This window comes from Mustela erminea, chromosome 12 (assembly GCF_009829155.1).
Source record: "Mustela erminea isolate mMusErm1 chromosome 12, mMusErm1.Pri, whole genome shotgun sequence".
Taxonomy (NCBI): domain Eukaryota; kingdom Metazoa; phylum Chordata; class Mammalia; order Carnivora; family Mustelidae; genus Mustela; species Mustela erminea.
This window is the reverse complement of record NC_045625.1, coordinates 83,501,957-83,520,170: the sequence shown is the minus strand read 5'-3', so window position 1 is coordinate 83,520,170 and position 18,214 is coordinate 83,501,957. Positions and strand designations below refer to the sequence as shown.

General features: G+C 39.1%; 1 protein-coding gene across 1 annotated transcript in view; it reads left to right on the top strand.

The window, feature by feature from the left end:
* Positions 1 to 18,214, top strand: part of PGM5 (phosphoglucomutase 5) — a 198,160-nt gene that overhangs the window by 114,224 nt on the left and 65,722 nt on the right. The window contains exon 7 of the mRNA XM_032307008.1: positions 6,740 to 6,855. Coding sequence (XP_032162899.1) covers positions 6,740 to 6,855 — 116 coding nt within the window. The remainder of the gene's footprint in view (positions 1 to 6,739; positions 6,856 to 18,214) is intronic.

Sequence of the window (18,214 nt, the reverse complement as noted above, 5' to 3'; positions counted from 1 at the left end):
TACAGTCACCAAGCTGTGTGTTAAATCCTCAGAATTTACTCATCTTTTGCCTTTGGACCAATGCCTGCCCATTTCCCCAGCCCCTAAGTCCTGGCAACCACCCATCTATTCTCTGTTTCTATGAGTTGGACTCTTTTTTTTTAGACTCCGTGTAGAAAGGGTACTGTAGGGTATTTTTTGTTCTCTGCCTGACTTATTTCACTTAACAGAATGCCCTCCAGGTTCATCCATGATGTTGCAAGTGGCAGGATTTCCTTCTTTTTCATGACAGAATTATATTCATTGTATACACACACCACATCTTTATCCATTCATCTGTTGACAGACATGTAGGCTGTTTTCATATCTTGAATATTGTAAACAATTATGCAATGAACATGGACATGCAGATATCTTTTTGAGATCCTTTTTTTTCATTTCCTTTGCGTATATACCCAGAAGTCAGATTGCTAGATCATATGGCAGCTATTTTTTTAAAGTTTTTGAGGAACTTTCCATACTGTTTTCAGCAGTGGTCATGCCAGTTTACATTCCCATCAACAGTGCGCAAGGGTTCACTTCTCTCCACATCCTTGCCAGCTCTTATCTATTGTCTTTTTAATAGTAGCCATTCTAACAGGTGTGAGGTGATATCTCACTGTGGTTTTCATTTGCATTTCCCTGATGATTTGTAACATTGAACATCTTTTCATATATCTGTTTGCCATTCCTATATGCTATTCATAAAAATGTCTGTTCAGATCCTTCACCTGTTTTTTTTTTTTTTTTTTTTAATTAGATTGTTTGTTTTCTTGTCTTTGAGTTGTTGGAGTTCCTTACCTATTTTGGGTATTAACTTCTTATTAGAAACAGGGTTTGCAAATACTTTCTCCTGTTTCGTAGGTTGTCCTTTCATTTTGTTGGTAGTTTCCCTTGCTATTTAGTGACTCTTGGTTCATCTTGTCATGCTAGTTTATTTTTGCTTTTGTGGCCTGTGCTTTCAGTGTTCTACCTCAAAAATAATTGCCTAGACCAATGTCAGTGATTACTTTTATCTACTTGATCTATGTGTAAGTGGAATCATACAGTATATATTCCTCTATGCTGACTTCTTTAACCCAATGTTATATTTATTTGATGCATCCATGTTTTTCTATGTAGTGGTAGCTTGTTCATTTTCTCTCTTCTATGCTACTCCTTTGTGTAAATATGTCACATAAATAAATATGCCACAGTCAGTACTGATTTGCATTCCTTTAGCAATACATGAATTCCCTACCTTTACCTGCACTTAGCAGTACCACTCTTTTCAGCTAGTCTTTTGGGGGTGTAATCTGATCTCATTGTGGTTTTAATTCGCAGTTACATTATCTTTACTGATATTGGGCATCTTTTCATATGCTAATGATTCTATTGAATATCCTTTTTTATAAAGTGCCTGTTCAAGGCTTTTGCCCGACTTTTAAAAAAGTGTATCTGCCTTTTTTACTGATGTATAAGAGATTTTTAAAAAGATCTTATTTATTTATTTGACACAGAGAGAGAGAGAGAGAGAGCACAAGCAGGGGGAGTGGCAGGCAGAGGGAGAGGGAAAAGCAGACTCCCCACAGAGTAGGGGGAGCCTGATGAGGGGCTCAATCCCAAGATCCTGGGATTATGACCTGAGCTGAAGGCAGTTGCTTAACCAACTGAGTTACCCAAACACTCTGTTGTAGAGCTTTAAAATGTGAACTGCATATAAGTCTTTTGTTGGATATATGAGATGCAGATATCTTCTACTCTTTGCTCTTGGGGGCTTTTAAAAATGGGGTTAAGATGAGAGACTATGGACTCTGAAAAACAATCTGAGGGTTTTGAAGGAGTGGGGAGTGGGAGGTTGGGGGAGCCAGGTGGTGGGTAGTAAGGAGGGCACATATTGCATGGAGCACTGGGTGTGGTGCAAAAACAATGAATTCTGTTATGCTGAAAAGAAATTTTTAAAAAATGGGGTTAAGTGTTCGGTGTGTAGAAAATAGAGTCATGAGCCCTGCTTGAGTTTCAAGAAAGTGGACATTTGAAGGTAAATCAAAAGAAGAGAAACCTGGATCTTGTTCTCTTTAAGTTTGCTGCAGCTTTGTTGAGGTAGGATTCCAAGAGCAGCTGGGTATGCTTCATATTCTTGATAGAACCAATCATTTTTTTATTTGGCTATTGTCTCACATGCTGAAAGGGAGTCATTAATCATTGACATCCCAGTAGAGTCTATCCCACATAATGATGAAGTACTGTATAATTAGGTCACTAGATATTTGAATAACAACTGTGGCTGTGCACTGTGCGGGAGGCACAAAGATGAGTATGTCAGTGCCCCTAATTCTGTGAGATTTTAGGGCACTGTTGGGATGCTTTAGTATCTGTATCTTATTTGAGCGCCTGAGGGTAGGACGACGGCCAGACTGGTAAAATAGAAAAATGTATTTTCCTGCTCCTGAAACCTTTGATTTTCAGTTAGTCATTGCCCTAAATCTGTGAGATCTTTATTTCCAAGAAATGCCTTTCTCTCATCCTGATAACGCCACTAATTAATATCTTGTGAAATTCTCTTTCTTAAAATGATGAATTTAAATAAAATGTGGTGGGACCTCTGTGGCTCAGTTGGTTAAGTGTCTGACTCTTGATTTTGGCTCAGGTCACAATCTCAGGGTCGTGAGACTGAGTGTGGGGCTCCACGCTCAGCACAGAGTCTGCTTGGGGTTCTCTCTCCCTCTCTCCCTGTCCTTCCTCTCATTCACTTTCTCTCTTTCAAATAAGTGAATAAATAATCTTTTAAAGTAAATAAATAAAGCACACAGAAATGACTTAGATATAGTTTTAAGATACTACAAGAGAAAAAGGCCATAAAATAAAGATTCTTTTCTCCCTGCTATACGAGCACACCCTTAAAGATTCAATATTAGTCGACTGAAATCATGCTGAATTTATTAAGGGCAAATCGGACAAGTATTATCCTAAACACTGAAGAGTTATAAAAAGTCTATAACATATAGTTCCTGCTTCAAAGAACTTCTAATACACTGGTTGTGATAGTAGTGTGCATCTGTGTGTGGAAGAAAAGTGTTAAGTATGTACAATATCAGCAATGACAACGTGAACATAAAGACCTAAACCAAGTGAGAGGAAGGGTTGCTTTGGTTTGATTGTAATGACGAGAAAGCGTTATACTGATAAAGATAATGGAGCTGTTACTACAAAACAATATTCTCAGTCATCAAAAGCTAAAAATAGGTGTTCCTGATTGGTGGTTGATTCTACTCCAAATGGCAAATTAGAAACCGAGATCCTTCCATACTGTGGGTCTACCATCTTCAATGTATAGCTTCCGCGTTTGCTCAGCTTGTCCACTGTAAGCTGGCAGTAGGAGAAAGAACATGGAGGATGGGAAAGTTTAATAGCTAGATCTGCAAAGGGTATATGTCATTTCCACTCAAGTTTCATTGGTTGGAACTCCACCACGTGACCACAGCTAACTGGGAGGGAGGTTGGGAAGTATAGTCCAGCTGTGTGTCCAGGAGAAGAGATGGGTTTGTTGGTCACCTAGCAGACTTTGCCACAGGCTGCATGGTGGCAGGGCATTTAAAATTGGTCTTGAAGCAACGTGAAGGATTTTGACAGAGACTGGAGGTATTAATCTAGGTAAAATGAAAAGCATGAAGAATGACTCAGGAGTAGCCAACAACAGCAAAAATGAAAGAGCATATTTGGAAAATAAGAGATAGCCCAGTTATTAGGAGCTTTAGTGACTTCCAGGAGAGAAACTATTGGAAAAGTAGGTTGAGGCTGTTTCCAATCTGAAACCACATTTTTAGAGGTTTACAAATCACACTGAGAAGGTTACATCCACCATGGTTCGTTTTCTTTCTTTCTTTCTTTCTTTAAAGATTTACTTATTTGAGACAGAGAGAGAGCACAAAGAGGGGGGAGGGGTGGAGGGAAAGGGAGAGGGAGAGAGAACCTTAAGCAAACTCCATGCTGGGTGTGGAGACTGACACAGGGCTCGTTTTCAGAACCCTGAGATCACAACCTGAGCCGAAACCAAGAGTCAGAGACTTAACCGACTTCACCACTCAGGCGCCCCTGTTTCTGGTTTTTTTTTCTTTAACTACCGGAACTCAACTCCCACTTGCGGGAAAATTGTGGTCGAGACTCATTTTCTTTCTTTTTCTTCATACTCCAGTCTTTCCTGGGAAGTGAGTCCTTAACGTTTGTCTCTAGCACATGGTGGCAGCGGTCAAGCGGGGTGAAGACCCTCAGCATAAGCAGCTTGGTTTTAAGCTTTCAGAAAATCCCCAGGGGGTCTTGCTGCCAAAAACCAGTCTAGAGAATGGTATCTGCTGAATGCTGTGTTTGGGAGGGATCCCAAGTTCGGGAGAGGGAGGAGGAAGAGGAATTCCTTTCTGACTCTAGGGCACAATCAGCTCCTGCTCACGATCCCGGAATTTAATTACCGATGTTGTTATCTTAGCTTGCATAGCTGCAACTGTGCCTTAGCGTTGTAGAAGTATCCCCCTTTAAAATCCAGCCTCAGCACTCAGCCTGGTGACCTCCTGACAGTGATTCATTGGGAAGGGTGGGAGCAAGGGAAATCCTGTCCCCTCCCTTCAGATCTGCCAACTTGGCTCCGAACCAACAAGAATGTTTTAGCCAGAAAATATATGTCCCCAAACTCTCTACCCTTTTTCTTACCCTGACATCTCCTCCATGTTGCACTTTCTATTTGGTAATTATATGCATTCATATTTGAGAAATTAACTTGGACCTAGGCTTTACTGTGTGCCGACTCTGGGAATCTTCTTGTGAATTACTCCTCCTTCCTTCTGCTTCTGACTATGAAAATTTACCTTGGATCTACAGTTGGGGGAGGATTTATTTCATTGTTCCTACCAAGATACAAGTGTAATTGTATATGTTTCTTAGCCCATTAAAACAACAACAGAACCTTCGATGTAATACCTGAGCATCTAAAAAATACTTTTCCAAGCAAACGAGGGAGATTTAGCACATAATTTTTCAAGGTCCTGAACACATCACTTACACTTGTATGTTATGGAAAGGAAGGTGTTCCCTTTCCTCTGGCAAGAGTTTCTAGATTTTTTTTTTCTTTAGCTGGCCACAAAACAAACCTAAAGAAATCATTATTACATTATGTCCTTTGTCCTCTGTGCACCTTTCTTCCTCTTCTTCACTAAGATGCCCTCACTGGTTCCTCTCCCTGACTACCTCCTGCACTTATAGCCTCTGAGAAACTAAATCTTGCTGGTGACAGGTATTTGGTGTTTTTGCTTTTTGGTTGCTTGCATGTGGGGAAGATGAAACTCTTTAGGTCAGTGGTACAGTACCAGATCATTCCCGAGCATTTTCTGAGATCTACATACCTCTTAAATCATTTGGGCAGACACCACAATATAATGGAATGGAACGTGAGCAGAAATTAAGCAGACTTGAGTCCAAATTCTAGCTTTGCCTCTTATCTCTGTGAAACCTTCAACAAAACACTTGACCTCTCTGATCCCCTAAACCTGCTTTGTGATAGTACTGTTTAGTTTTAGCTGTTCTTGAAGTTTATCTACATGGAACAATACAGTATGTATTTTCTTGTTCCCAGTTTCTTTTACTTGATACGATGTTTGTGAGTTTCATCCAAGTTGTTGCACGTAGCAATAGTTTGTCCCACGAAATCTACGGCAGTGCGTTATATATCACAAGTCATCTGTCCATCCTACTCAGTGGACATTGGGTTTGTTCAGTTCTTGTGAATTGTGATTCTATAATCATTTTTGTAAAATCTTGTGTATATATTCTGTTGAGTAATGTGACATACTGGGTTCCCCAGGTGGCACCGTGAAAGAGATTTGCTTGCGAGAAGTTTATTCCTTTCTGCCATCCAGACCAAAGTTGGCTTTAAGATCAGTACCTGTGGGGGAGCAAGGAAGGTGAATTGGACACCGAGAGATAAGTTGGACTACGGTGCAGTCACAACAAAGGCCTCAGCCAACCTATGGAGAGCTCTAGAGCTGAAATGGTCCCACAGAGTTGTGCCAAATAGGGGCAAGGAAACTAGACCTTTATCCATCCTCATTTACCAGTCATTATACATCAGCTGACCTGGGGAGGAAAGCATGATTTTGAATGTGACATCTGTCTTTGGCAGAGAGTGGGGGCTACACCTGTGAGCCATTAGCCATCAACATTTCTAGGAGCTGGTAGAATGGGTTTTCCAATCCTAAAAGTCCCAGCATGTGTGTGTGGGTTGGCAGTGAATCACAGCTGTATGCCACAAGTGTCCCTACATGTCTAATTTCTAAGACTTGACTTGCTGGTTCGTAGGATATGGGTATATTCATCTTTAGTAGATACTATCAAACAATATTCCAAAGTGTTTGTACCCAAACCCCCTCTTAATTTAGATTCTGAGATCCCCAAGTGGGATCTTACCATGTAGATAAAGGAACATTTTTAGAAGGAAAACATACGTGTGACAATATCCTACACATTAACTTAATATTTTCTATATTATGGGGAAAGCAAAACTGAGAACCCTTGGAATATGCTATTTATCATTTTCTATCTTATGGCTTAAAATCCTGAAAAATGTCAACACAGTCTGGAATGTTCTGAAATCTAGATATTGGAGTTAATAAATTCTAAAGACTTTCTTCTGTGCTAAGAAAAGAAAGGAGAAGAGATATGTGAATTGACTGTTGCCTTGAATTTAATTTTTCAGAGTGGCCAAATCAATGAAGGTCCCTGTATATGAGACCCCAGCGGGATGGAGATTCTTCTCCAATCTGATGGACTCAGGACGGTGCTCTCTGTGTGGAGAAGAGAGCTTTGGCACTGGTAGGTTTTGCTGCGGTGATGTCACTGGAGAGGGTGGCTAAGGCTGTAGCACTGTATGACCCCAGTTTGGAGACCTGTGAACCCATTGTGGACCATAGGAAGAGATAATTAGAGGAAAAAAATCAGAGAAGACTGGTAGGATATGTGTTATGATACACTCATCTCTTCCGTTTTTTTTCTCTTTTAAAAAAATCTATTTTTGGATCATATGGTAATTCTATTTTTAATTTTGTGACAGACCTCCACACTGTTTTCCACAGTGGCTATACAAGTTTGCCTTCCCAGAAGCAGTGCATGAGGGTTCCCCTTTCTCCCCATTCTCACCAACACCTGTTGTTTCTTGTGTTCTTGATTTTAGCTATTCTGACAGGTGGGAGGTGACATCTCATTTTGGTTTTGATTTGCATTTCCCTGATAATTAGTGATGTTGAGTATCCTTTCATGTGTCTGTTGGCCATCTGTATGTCTTATTTGGAAAAAGTCTATTTGGGTCCTCTGCCCATTTTTAAATTAGATTGTTTGGGGTTTTTTGGTGTTGAGTTGCGTAAGTTCTTTATATGTTTTGGACATTAACCCCTTATCAGATACATTATTTGCAAATATCTTCTACAATTCAGTAGGTTGCCTTTTTCATTTTGTTGATGGCTGCCTTTCCTGTACAAAAGTTTTCTATTCTGATGTAATCTTAATATCTTATGTTTGCTTTTGCTACCCTTGCATTAGGAGACATATCTAGAAAAATGTTGTCAGAGATATTATTGCCTGTTTTCTCTTCTAGGATTTTTATGGTTTCAGGTCTCACACTGAGGACTTTAATTCATTTGGGATTTATTTTTGTGTATGGTGGGTGTTTACCCTAAGAAGATGAAAACACTAATTTGAAAAGATAATGCACCTCTATGTTCATTGCAGCATTATTTACAATAACCAAGATACGGAAGGAACATAATTGTCCATCACTGGCAGATGAATAGATAAGGAAGGGGTGTGTGTGTGTGTGTGTGTGTGTGTGTGTGTGAGATGGACTATTACACAGCCATAAAAAGATGAAATTGTTCCATTTTCAACAACATGGATAGTCCAAGAGAGCATTACGCCAAATGAAATGTCAGACTGAGAAACCAATAGTCCATGATTTCATTCATATGTGGAATCTAAAACTTCTTCGCCTTTTGGCTAAGATCAAGTGTGGAATCTAAACACAAAATAAATGAAAAAAAAAACACCAAAAAACCAAAAAGCAAAGTTACCAAGTGTCTATCCATAGATGAATTGATTAAAAAATGTGGAATATATATACAGTGGAATATTATTCAGCCATAAAAAGATATCTTGCCATTTGTGGCAACATGGATGGACCCAGAGTACTGTATGATTTCATTCATATGTGGAATTTGAGAAACAGAACAAATGAATAACCAAAAAAAGAGACCAAAAAAACAAAACAGAAAACCAGACTCTCAAATACAGAGAACAAACTGGTGGTTGCCAGAGGGGAAGGGGAGTGGAGGATCCAGATTTCCAGTTATGGAATAAATATAGTCAGTGGTATTATGATAATGTTGTATGGTGATAAATTTTATCTACACTTGTGAGCATAGCGTAGTGTATGGAGAAGTTGAATCACTATGTTGTGTACCTGAAACTAATGTAACATTGTGTGTCAAACTGTACTCAAATAAAAAATACTTTAAATTTTCCATTTCTTAACAAAATTTCCTATTATGGCAATTTAGCAAATTTTATGAGAGTAGAGAGACTATCACTGAATTCCTCTTTGCTTATCACCTACTTTCTATCATCATCAGCTCATGGTTGATGATTGGTTGATGAGCCAATCATCATCTTGGTTTATCTCTACCTTCATCTACAAGGTGAGCTCTCCTCTCTGATGAGTGTGAAACAATCCCTAGTGTGAATCTTTAAGTACAAAAGCTGTTGAGAAAAAATATAAAATACCACAGTACCATTGTCACACCTAAAATGTTAGAATTTCATTTCTTTATTTCAGTATTTTGAAGATGTAGCTTCATTGTCTTCTGGCTTGCATACTTTCCAAGAAGTGTGCTTCAGTTCTTGTCTGTCTCTGTTCTTCTGTGTTTAAACTCTCACCAATCCTTACCTCTGGTTGCCCTCAATATTTTCTCTATATGTTTTGTTTTCAACAGGTTAACTACAATATATCTAGGTATTTTTTTTTAATCTTTCTTGGGGTTTTGGGGATTCTTGGATCTGTTCCTTATTGTCTTTCATTAATTTTAGAAAACTCTCAATCATTATTTTTTAAATATTTCTCCTTCCCCATTCTTTCTCTTCTGGGGTTCTGATGACACATGATTTGTGACCATATGTTGTCTCAGAGCTCTTTACACATACTGTTTGGTTTTGTTTACTTTTTTCTTATGTGTTTCAGTTTAAAGTCTTTCTGTTGTCATTATCTTTAAGTCATTGATTCTTTCCTTCGCTGTGTCCAATCTTCTGATGAGCCTAGTGAAAGAATTCTTCATCTCGGATACTGTATTTTATTTCTAGCATTTGTCTTTGACTCCGTCTATAATTTTTATCTTGGTGAGCAAATTCCCCATCTATTTAATATGTTGCTTATCTTTCCCATTAGATCATTTAACATATCTAACGTCATTATTCCAAACTACCTGTCTGTTATTTCTAATATCTGGTTTATCTGTGAATCTGGTTCTCTTGATTGTTTTATCTCTCTGGATAAAACAGTGGTTTAGTCTTTCTTGCTTTTTGTGTATCTCGTAATTTTTCACTGAATGCTGGAGAGTATGTATATAAGAACACTAGAGACTGAGGTAAACAATGTTTATACACAGAAATGGGCATACCTCTTCTTTTATCTGGCCATTACTGAAAAGGGTAAATTAGTCTAGTCAGGAGTTGAGCTGAGTTTGGATTTTTTTGTTTCTATTATAGTTTTTAGTGTTGCATAGGGTTCTAATTCTTCCAGAAGTGTGATATTTTTACTGTGTTCCAAAGCAAGGATGCTGTATTGGAGATTTTTCAGTGTTTCTGTTTCATTTGCAGCTTTCCATAGTGCCCGCATGTCTATGATACAAGATGGATCTCTACTGTCAGGTGCTTGACCCTTCTCCAGTGACAGCAGACCACTCCTTAGTATTGGAGTAATGTTACAGGCCCCAAAAGGTTTCCTACCCTTTCTCCAAGGGCAATCCTTGGAGAAATCCCTATTCCAGTAACAATGGATTTTTGCGTGGGTTCTTAGGATGAGAAAATTTGCAACTCACATATCCAAAAGCTTAAGCCTTTTGTTTCCTATGAAAGGAAGGTTTGGGGAACTGGAAGGCTTCATGCTTGTCTGTCAGCAGCTGATCATTGCCCGCATGCTAACACTGTCAAGACCCCCTCTCTGTCTCCAGTCTTTTCTGTGAACACCCAGTGAAGGTTTGTGGGAATTAACTTGCAAATATATCTCTGGTATCTGGGACTCCAAGAAATTTTAAAACTAACATGATGGGCTATACTTGGCCTTTAAGAATTTTTGGAACTCTTAAATTACTTCTTATTTTTCACTTGTATGGAAGCATCCTCTTTTTCCTGTGACCTGCCAAAAGGAAGATGGTTTTGTGTCCTATTTTTTATTTTTCCTTGAAGGGGCTTGTCACCTTTTGGATTTCACTTACTCTATGGCCATATGGCCTCACATTTCTAAGGAGTTCAAGAAAGGTTATGATTTTGAAGGTTTCCTGGCCTTTTATTATTACTGGGATAGGAGCGACATTCTTTTATAGAGTTCTACATCCTAAACAGAAATGTAGAGTGGAATGCCAAAAGTAATTTCTTAATAACTTCTCCTTTTCTCACCTCTTCCTTAATAGTTTTTTCTTTCTCCAATTGAGATCCAAAAGATATTTCTTATAACTATTTGATATCTCTTAAGTATCTTTTAATCTGCTTATCCCTTTCAGGTGTTCTCTTTCTAATTTATTAATTGAAGAGACTGGGTCATATGTCCTATAGAGCTTTTAATAGCTTTGATTTTAATGTTGACATCCTCATTTTTCTAATTTCTTTGGGGCTTATATAAGGAGAAGCTATTGATTAATATTTTTTCCCCTCTTCTTTGCAACCACCTTAGCACATTCTAATATTAATTACAGCATTTTCTTTTCCAAAACTGTATAATCTCTTGTGATTTTTAAAAGGCATTCAGTCATATAATCTGTGACTAAAATATTTTTGTTTCCTTTTCTAATATTTTTACCCTGTATGTTATATTCTTATTGCATTAGGTACAACCTTCAGAATTATGTTAAATAATAATTGTGATAATTCATTATTTTAATGGAAATGGATTTAATATTTTACCTTCTATTTTGGTGATTGCTTTTTAAAACTTTTAAAAAAAGATTTTATTTATTCATTTGGTGGGGAAGGGCAAAGGAAAAGAGAGAGGGAATCTCAAGCAGAGTCTGTGCTGAGCGTAGAGCCCTATGCATGGCTCAATCTCATGACCCTGAGATCATGACCTGAGCAGAAATCAAGAGTCAGATGCTCAACCAACTGAGCCACCCAGGCACCCCAGTGATTACTTTTTAATGTTGGTAAAAATCTCTATGTCCATGTAGATATTATTTCCTATTTTTTCCTATTTTTATTTTACTTAGAACCTTGTAGAAACAGCTGCTGGATTTACCAGGTGTCTTTTTAGAATCTAGTGATATAGAAGTACTTTTTTCTTTTTTATTATGATGTAATGAAATAGCATGATTGATTTGCTGACATCAAACCATCCTTGAATTCCTAAGAATATGTCCTCTTTGGTCATGCTTAAACACATTGCAGTAAAACCACTGGAACTGGTTATAATGATAACATTTCAGGATATGTTGGGATTCCTGAAGAAGTTTCATTTGGGGGAGTTTTCTTCTCTTACCCACTCTAGTGGCATTATCATTAATGGTCGGGAGGGATGGTGTGCATTTTTGTTTCTTTGGGAAAGGAGAGACCGTATCAAGCTCTCTCAAGTGCTACTGTTTAGACTCAGAATATATGGCTGGTACTTGTGCTTAGGTCAGTCCAAGCTGTGATACTTTCTTTAACAATACAAATCTAGCAACTGGAATGGAAACTGGCAAGCCCAGGTTATCCCTCCCTCTCTGTCTTTATAAGCATTTATTGAGCACTTACAATATACAATATATTTACAGGCTTTAACTTTGCAGGATAAAATATCATGTGTGTAAACCATATTAAACCCTCAGTAACAAATATTTGCTTACTTCAATTTAATAAACATTTATTCAGTACTTACAGAGTACAAGGCATTGTCCTGCATGGTATTTAGAATATAAAATGCTTAGGACCATACCCTTAAGGAACTCAAGATCTTTGGGTACATCATTAGAAACATGCACAGATTACTAGATGACTGTTCTACAATGCAGAAACGTTAAATTTCTAAAATAGAGGAAGAGAAAAAAATGTGGGAAATGAGAGAATGCTTTGGGACTGGAGGTTGAAAGCATGCTTCAGGAAAGGGATGGAAACTGGGCTGGTTCTTAAAGAATGGGAAGGATTTGTATACATAGAAATGAAAGAACCGGGCCATGCCAAATGGAGAGAGCAGTGCCAGAAAGAAATAGAGGTTGGGAGAGCAGGGGACATGTGTTGCAAGTAGCCAGTTCACTTTGTCTAAAGCAGTGTTTTTCAAATATGAATCAAGACTCATCTGAGATCGGGAGATTAATAAAATGTCATGACAGCATTTGAAAAAAAATTAGTAGATTGGAAACCTCTTAGAATGCATTGTGTTTTGTAAAGGTAAATATTACTCTGGGAAATATGTATATATAAATATACACATAAGTATCTATGTGTATAGTAGGTCTCATTGTCAAGTGTGCTTATTGTGGGTCATGGCCAACAATGTCTGAAAAGGACCTGCTATAGCAGAGGTCATCACACTTTTTCTGTAAAGGGTTGGATAGTAAATACTTTGGGTTTTGCAGACTAAGAGGATACGTATTGTCCCTTTCACACTTGGCTCAGCCACACTGGCACAAATACAGCCATCAGTGATACATCAGTGAATGAGAATGGCTCTGTTTCGATAAACATTTATTTACAAAAATAGAGCGAAGTCCAAATTTTGGGGTGTGGGCCGAAGTTCACTAACCTCTGACATCTAGGGTAGGTTGGAGGAGAGATTATCAAGAAGCAGTGCCAGAAATACAAGCGAGGAGGGGAGAATGTGTGAAGTCCTTCACCTGCCTGGCTTAGACACGGCGACACGATTTAGCTGGAACTTGGGAACCACGGTCAGCACCGGAAGGAGGTCGCTTCTAGACACTTTTCAGCAAACTTTGCTTTCAGGGATGCTGATTGCAACGTGTAGGCCGGCCTAGGAGGGAATTTGAAAAGTCTCTTGTTGTTATTCTTGTTTATCATGTTCCTTTTTTTTTTTCCAATTTTTCAATTTTTTTAATTTTTAATTTTTAATTTTTTATAAACATATAATATATTTTTATCCCCAGGGGTACAGGGTCTGTGAATCGCCAAGTTTATACACTTCACAGCACTCATCATAGCACATACCCTCCCCAATGTCCATAACCCCACCCCCCTTCTCCCAACCACCCTCCCCCCAGCAACCCTCAGTTTGTTTTGTGAAATTAAGAGTCACTTATGGTTTGTCTCCCTCCCAATCCCATCTTGTTTCATTTATTCTTCTCCTACCCATTTAAACCCCCATGTTGCATCACCACTTCCTCGTATCAGGGAGATCATATGATAGTTGTCTTTCTCTGCTTGACTTATTTCGCTAAGCATGATACGTTTTAGTTCCATCCACGTTGTTGCAAATGCCAAAATTTCATTTCTTTTGATGGCTGCATAGTATTCCATTGTGTATATATACACCACATCTTCTTTATCCATTCATCTGTTGATGGACATCTAGGTTCTTTCCATAGTTTGGCTATTGTGGACATTGCTGCTATAAACATTCGGGTGCACGTGCCCCTTCGGATCACTACGTTTGTATCTTTAGGGTAAATACCCAGTAGTGCAATTGCTGGGTCATAGGGCAGTTCTATTTTCAACATTTTGAGGAACCTCCATGCTGTTTTCCAGAGTGGCTGCACCAGCTTGCATTCCCACCAACAGTGTAGGAGGGTTCCCCTTTCTCCACATCCTCGCCATCATCTGTCATTTCCTGACTTGTTAATTTTAGCCATTCTGACTGGTGTGAGGAGGTATCTCACTGTGGTTTTGATTTGTATTTCCCTGATGCCGAGTGATATGGAGCACTTTTTCATGTGTCTGTTGGCGATCTGGATGTCTTCTTTGCAGAAATGTCTGTTCATGTCCTCTGCCCATTTCTTGATTGGATTATTTGTTCTTTGGGTGTCAAGTTTGCTAAGTTCTTTATAGATTTTGGACACTAGTCCTTTATCTGATATGTCGTTTGCAAATATCTTCTCCCATTCTGTGAGTTGTCTTTTGATTTTGTTAACTGTTTCCTTTGCTGTGCAAAAGCTTTTGATCTTGATAAAATCCCAATAGTTCATTTTTGCCCTTGCTTCCCTTGCCTTTGGCGATGTTCCTAGGAAGATGTTGCTGCGGCTATCATATTCCTTTTAAAGAACACAAGGACCCTTCCTCAGGTTCAAGTGACTTTTGCCTCACGAGCCTGATTTGACAAAGGAAATTCCTGAGCTCAGGAAGGAGTTGTGGGACTCACGTAGGGCCCCAGGGCTTGGAAAAGGTCCCCACCTGAATTACATTGCAGTTGAACTAAGATTAATCTCGTGCCCTACACTGTGTGCTGCTTTCCACCACGGTGCTCAGTCTTTCTGAAGAAAGCAATGACTTATTCCATCCTGCAGGCACACAGTAGTGAGGGACTGTTAGAAGGCCTGAGGAGTGGGACCACTCAGCCTTGTAGGGGGAAAGTAGCTTCATTCTGCTCTTATGGGTTTTATTAATGCCAGTTCCTGGGTAGCCCTGAACTGCTACGTCAGAAGTGCCTGGGAAACTTGCTAAAAATACATATATTCTTTCCTACTCTTACTTGGAGTCTCTGGGGGGGGGGGGGGTGGAGCCTGAGGATCTTCATTCTATTTATTTATTTTTATTTTATTTTATTCTTTTATTTTTAAAATTATGTCATGTTAGAATCTGCATTTTAAGTAAGTATCCTGACATTTTTTAAAGAAGGGTTATTTCTTTCAGAGAGAGAGAGAGAGCAAGCAAGTGTGGGAAGGGGCAGAAGGAGAGGGAGAGAGAAGCTTTAGCAGAGCTTGGAGCCATGCGGGATTCGATCTCACAACTCTTGAGATCACGACCCAAGCAGAAACCAAGAATCGGATGCTCAACCACCTGTGTTACCCAGGGCCTCCCTTGCATGATATTGATGTGCAATCAGGAGCAGGAAATATTGCTCTAGTGAAAGCCAGTAATTTTTTTCCCACCCGGATGCAGAGAAAGAGTATCCTTGAGGTGCCACAGGGTATGGTGCAGCGAGTCCAGCAGCCCAGAAATGTCAGGCTGACAAGTACATTCAAGACTCTTACCTGCCAGTTACAACAAGGCTCATGGTTTCTCTGACCCTTAGTTCCAATCTGTAAAAGTTAGCTGGACACAGGAGATCCTTATTTAGATATAGTTTCCAGGGGCACCTGGGTGGCTCAGTGGGTTAAGGCCTCTGCCTTCTGCTCAGGTCATGATCTCAGGGTCCTGGGATCGAGCCCCACATCAGGCTCTCCGCTCAGCAGAGAGCCTGCTTCCTCCTCTCTCTCTGACTATGTGTGACCTCTCTCTCTCTGTCAAATAAATAAAAAATATCTTAACAACAACAAAAAAAGATATAGTTTCCAGAAGCAAATGAGCTAACTAAGGGAGGAAAAAGTCGAAAGATGGAAGGGTTTTAGATCCGCAGCTGGGGAGGTGCTCCGAAAATGTACCCAGGCTTTCTTGAGTGGAGGCCTTTTCCTGTGTCCCTGGAGCATGGAGCTGTGTACCAACTAGGAATGCATCGTTTGGTGCCAAGAAAGCTTGAAAATATGGATTTGACTCAGGCTCAAGAATGTCAAGCTTTTTTTCCAAGACGAGCAAGATATATCGTGAGTGGAAGTTTCCTTTGCCAGCTTCTTGAGCTCCTAGACATTTCCAAGGTACCAGGCTGGTGATAGGATTGGCGCTCAGGCTTCTCTCCTATGAAAAAGTCCAAGTCCTGGACAATAGGAAACATGTACTTCTGGCTCTGCCAAAGAATCAAAGTCCCTTAAGAAGCCAGATCACCTTTTGTGCTGGGACCAGATACTCACCCACCTCCTGGGAAGAGCCTTGGAAAACTCCTTTATAGAGAGAAAGAAGAATGTATTAAAAATTCTCAGATTTAAAGAGAAGAAAACTGTTCATCTAGATGACATCCAGGTAGTTCCAATTTGAAGGAATCTGGACTTGTCCCCGTACACAAAAGGGGGTATATGAAACAACTAAACCTAAGATCTATAAAACCAAAAACGTTGAAGTTTTATTTTGTTTTTGTTTTGCCATTGGTTGATGATGTCCTTCTCATTTCCATCTTTGACAGCAGTTTTCGAAGAAGTGACACCATTTTGGGAATGTATAAATGGTTCCAGCCCAAAGCTTTTTCCTTTACAGGAAATACTGAGGGATGGTTGTGTTTGGGAGAACCTGGATGAGCTCTGAATTTGAACATCACCTTGAATATTACTATTACCTTGATCACATACTCTTAAAAAGCTAATGTCATTAGCCATATGACTGTGTATTGTTTTCAAGAAAGTGCTCTTTGTTGAGTTTTCCATAATAATAATAATCTCTTTGAATGGACACTTAGTATATGCCCGGGCATTGCTAAACCTTCTGTATGCATCCATCTCTCTCTCTCTGAAGATTTGGAATTGAATCCAGGTCTCCTGGCACCAACATGACTTGTCCATCATTGTCACACCAATTTTTTCCACTGTGAACTTTGGAGTACAGCCTGGTTCTCTTGAAGTAGGCTATTTTTATATCTGCCCGGTTTCTAGCACAAACGGGAGAGACCCAGCCTATGTGTACATTCCAGGTCACAAGTAATTTCAAATTTTTAAGATTGGTTCGATCTTTCTGCTTGCTGTGGAGAAATCGTAAATGCCCTGAGGACAGGGGCCATGCCTATTTTGTTCAGCTCTATTTCTTTGATATATGGTAGGTCTTGGGTAATTGTTTGCGTGATGGATGGAAGGAGAGAAGGAGGGATGACAGACTGGAAGGAAGTTAAGGTAAAAAGAGGAAATGAAGGAAAGAAGGCTGGAAAGATGGATGGAAAGTAGACAGACAGAAGGAAAGAAATAAGGAAGAAACAAAGGATTTCCATGTTGGTATTTCTTCTTTCTCTTATCAGTAGTTATATTTTTGGCAGGTTTTTTTTTTTTAAGATTTTATTTATTTATTGGACAGAGAGAGATCACAAGTAGGCAGAGGGGCAGGCAGAGAGAGAGGAGGAAGCAGGCTCCCTGCTGAGCAGAGAACCCGATGCGATGCGGGGCTTGATCCCAGGACTCTGAGATCATGACCTGAGCTGAAGGCAGAGGCTTAACCCACTGCGCCACCCAGGCGCCCCTATTTTTGTCAGTTTTAAGTGAATATATATCTGGAGATCTGGGCACTTCTATCCCAAGTTTTGGGAGGATTTACAAAGACAAAACAACACAAATATAGACCAGTTGGAAGGGAGAGAGGAGGGATGTTACAAAGTATAGTAAAGTCAGAGTTATATAATTTTAAAACTAGAATTTTGATATTTTCAATCATCATGTAATTATCAGCGCAAATTAAAACCTAACAAAGTGCTTCTAGGAGGACTTCTTCCCAAAACCTGTGTTAATGAATAGAATTTAAATTTTAAGTATTATTAAGCATTTGTAATTTTTTTTATTTGCCTGTTTATTTCCTGTGTATGGTTGACTGACCACTACCTGTAAAGAGCCTCATGTTCAATGGTGGGCTGAGTTCTAGCTTTGGTGATCTTTTATGTGTCTTAAATTCTTACAGCCTTCAACACAGACATTCTCTGCTGTATAGTCTCGTGGCTTATATTATTGACTTATTCTCCAGTTGCTTTATGAAAAGACATTTTATTTCCCATAATAGTTATGTAATTTATAGTTCAGGGCCATGCTTTCTCTTTTGTTTATGTTTCACACATGACCTGGGTGCATCCTAACTCAAGGTTGGGTTCTCAGTATTGCTGTTGAACAAATACTGCATAGACTTAACTTTCTGTATTTATACAGTGATTTTACTTAATAGTGTACCTTTTTTTTTTTAAAGCTCTGAATTTTGAGTTTATTTTAAAAAAATT